Source organism: Condylura cristata, unplaced genomic scaffold (genome assembly GCF_000260355.1).
Source record: "Condylura cristata isolate star-nosed mole 26May11 unplaced genomic scaffold, ConCri1.0 scaffold00003, whole genome shotgun sequence".
In the NCBI taxonomy this organism is placed as follows: Eukaryota; Metazoa; Chordata; class Mammalia; order Eulipotyphla; family Talpidae; genus Condylura; species Condylura cristata.
Window position 1 is genome coordinate 25,343,095 of NW_004567104.1, and position 2,574 is coordinate 25,345,668.

The following is a 2,574-nucleotide window of genomic DNA, read 5'->3' on the forward strand; positions in this document are numbered from 1 at the left end:
AAAGTAGTAGACATCTTCTTTTTCATTCTAGGACTGCCATAAAGTAGAGAATTTTATTAATGTAGTACCCGAAGGCATGAATTTGAGTTTTCTCATCGCTATGGTTTCTAATAACGGAAATTACACATGTGTTGTTACATATCCAGAAAATGGGCGGACCTTCCACTTAACTCGGACTCTGACTGTAAAGGTGGTAGGTAAGCATGGTTTGCATATGTGCATGAAATAAAAATACAGAAATTTCATTTTGGGCCTTAAAAGTCTGTTACCAACAAATAGTTAAATCTGTTCGAAAAGAGGCATCTTGTTGTTGTTATTGTTCACTGTATTAACTCCAGAGTCTTCAGCAATCCCAGGTATACAGTAAGTGCTCAATTGGCTACTGAATGCTACTGGCTACTGAATGAATATGTAAGTGATTGAAACACCTTGAAAAGTGAAGAGAATACCAGATCTGTGTTCAAATTATACACCTGCCATTTTTAAGCAGTTTGACTTTGATCAAGATTTCAGTCCCTGAGTAATACCTAAAATTAAGGTTAACTGAGAATGTTAGAAATAATATATACATTATATTGATGGAGTTCCAGGTAGGCAGTATAGATGCAGTGAGCAGAAGGAGTTAATATTATTGTCACATATTAGCTTGAGTTAAGTAAATTATGCCTTTCTGGGTAGTGGAACTGAAATAGCTAATGCTGAAGGTATGTGTTCCTAGTGTTCTACTATTCTATGCACTGATAGTGTAGAGAATGAGGGAAGTGAAAAGGACAACATCTAAGAAGAATCAGTAGACCCCTATCAAAACCTAAATTAAGAGAACTGGTGTAGGAAAAGTGGTAATTAGAGGAGAAACCTAAAAAACCATTGTGCTAAAAATAAGACTATATCACAGAAAGCTTTTGTCCTACACCATCTTTAAATAGATCGAATCATTGAAGTCCAATGACAGGAAGTAATCTGTTTCAGGACAGTCCTTGAGTTAGTAAAATGTGATTCTAAACCCCGGGTTTCTGATTCTTTGCTCAAGACATTTCCTATTGTTCTGACATCAGATTCAGTATAAATTAAAAAGAAAGGCATATTTTTTACATAATATAAATAAGATTCAAATCAAATGACTTTGTAATCAGTTCTCATTCTCTGTAAGTTCATGCTACATTTCAAACCTAATATAAATGAACTTTTAAATTCAATGAATAATATAAGATTACAATATCTTGAAAATTGTTTCTAACAGATTTATACACTTAACTTTACCCATTTTTGAAAATTAAGGAAAGAACTTGGATATTCAAATTTATAGATACAGACGTTAACATATACAGATATTGAGGAGCATTCTTACCCAATTTTCATGCAACACAGGTTTTGTTTTTTAAAGCTTTGAAATATTGAGTGCTTATAATATGCCAGTAACAGATTTTGTTATTTGTTACTTAATCCTTATAATGAACCTGTGATGAGTTTAATTATCCTCATTTTAGAGTCAGGGAAAATTAACTTTTCAAAAGTTTACTGCAAGTCAGAGTCATATGATTAGTATGTGGCTAAGTTAGAACCCTGGTTATTAAACCTCTGGAGTTCATACTCTTTAAAGATTAGACTGTAGAACCTCTTCTGGGTATTTTTCTTTCATTTAAGAATATACATTATTAAAAATAACAACCCTTTAGTGAACTTAAACTGATAACTATCAAATAGATGTACATGCTTTTACATGTTCTAAATAGAACACATACTTATTCATTCATTTAATTTGTAGATACTAGACAGCTGACATGTTGAGAAGAAATATGTGGAAAAAGAAACAAAGTTGGACACAAAAGAAATGTTTATTGTAGAATGAAAAGTCTACTTTTGTAAAATTTGGAATGCAAAAACATTGGTTAAACATTCTGTCCTGAAACATGAGTAATACTCAACATGTCATCTATGTTTACATCAATTGAAGAGTTGTAACTAAGCATATTGTGGACCCTCTTATGAAAGATATATCAACCTACACCAGGAAGTTGGAAAAAATTTAACAGAAAAGCAGTGTTTTGAAATGGGTTATGAGGGATAAAACCTACACAATTTAACATTTTCTCCCCTTGTTCTTATTCTCTCTCACACAGGGTCTCCTAATGATGCATTCCCCCCACAGTTCTATTCACCTAATGACCGTGTCGCCTATGAAAAAGAACCTGGTAATGATAACTGTGTCTCTGAATTTCAGTAGATTTGCTTAAATATGAGGGAAAAAAAATGACAAGTCAACAATGAGAATTAGTGCTGCTGGATCAGAACATATGAATTGAAAAGAAATGTCTGAAGCCAAGACAGCTGTGGTTCATCTTTCTCCCGGCCACACAAAGGGCTCTGCCTTCCTAGACAGCTGCTCCCTTCTTCCACAGCTAGCCGTCTTCTTCTGATTAGTGACGGCTGTTTGATGCAATCTTCAAGTTGCACAGGACTTTGGTTTGTCAAGACTGCAACATAAACACAAGACATCTTTTAATCTTTGGTTTCATAAGGGTAGGGGGTAGGGTTTAGAGGCAGAACTGTGACTTCAATAGATAACAACTAATA

General features: G+C 33.8%; 1 protein-coding gene across 2 annotated transcripts in view; it reads left to right on the forward strand.

Moving 5' to 3' along the window:
• Positions 1 to 2,574, forward strand: part of IL1RAP (interleukin 1 receptor accessory protein) — a 128,590-nt gene that overhangs the window by 94,531 nt on the left and 31,485 nt on the right. For both annotated transcript variants that reach the window (XM_004675100.1, XM_012729980.1), the window contains exons 5-6: positions 32 to 197; positions 2,121 to 2,192. In XM_004675100.1, coding sequence (XP_004675157.1) covers positions 32 to 197; positions 2,121 to 2,192 — 238 coding nt within the window. The remainder of the gene's footprint in view (positions 1 to 31; positions 198 to 2,120; positions 2,193 to 2,574) is intronic.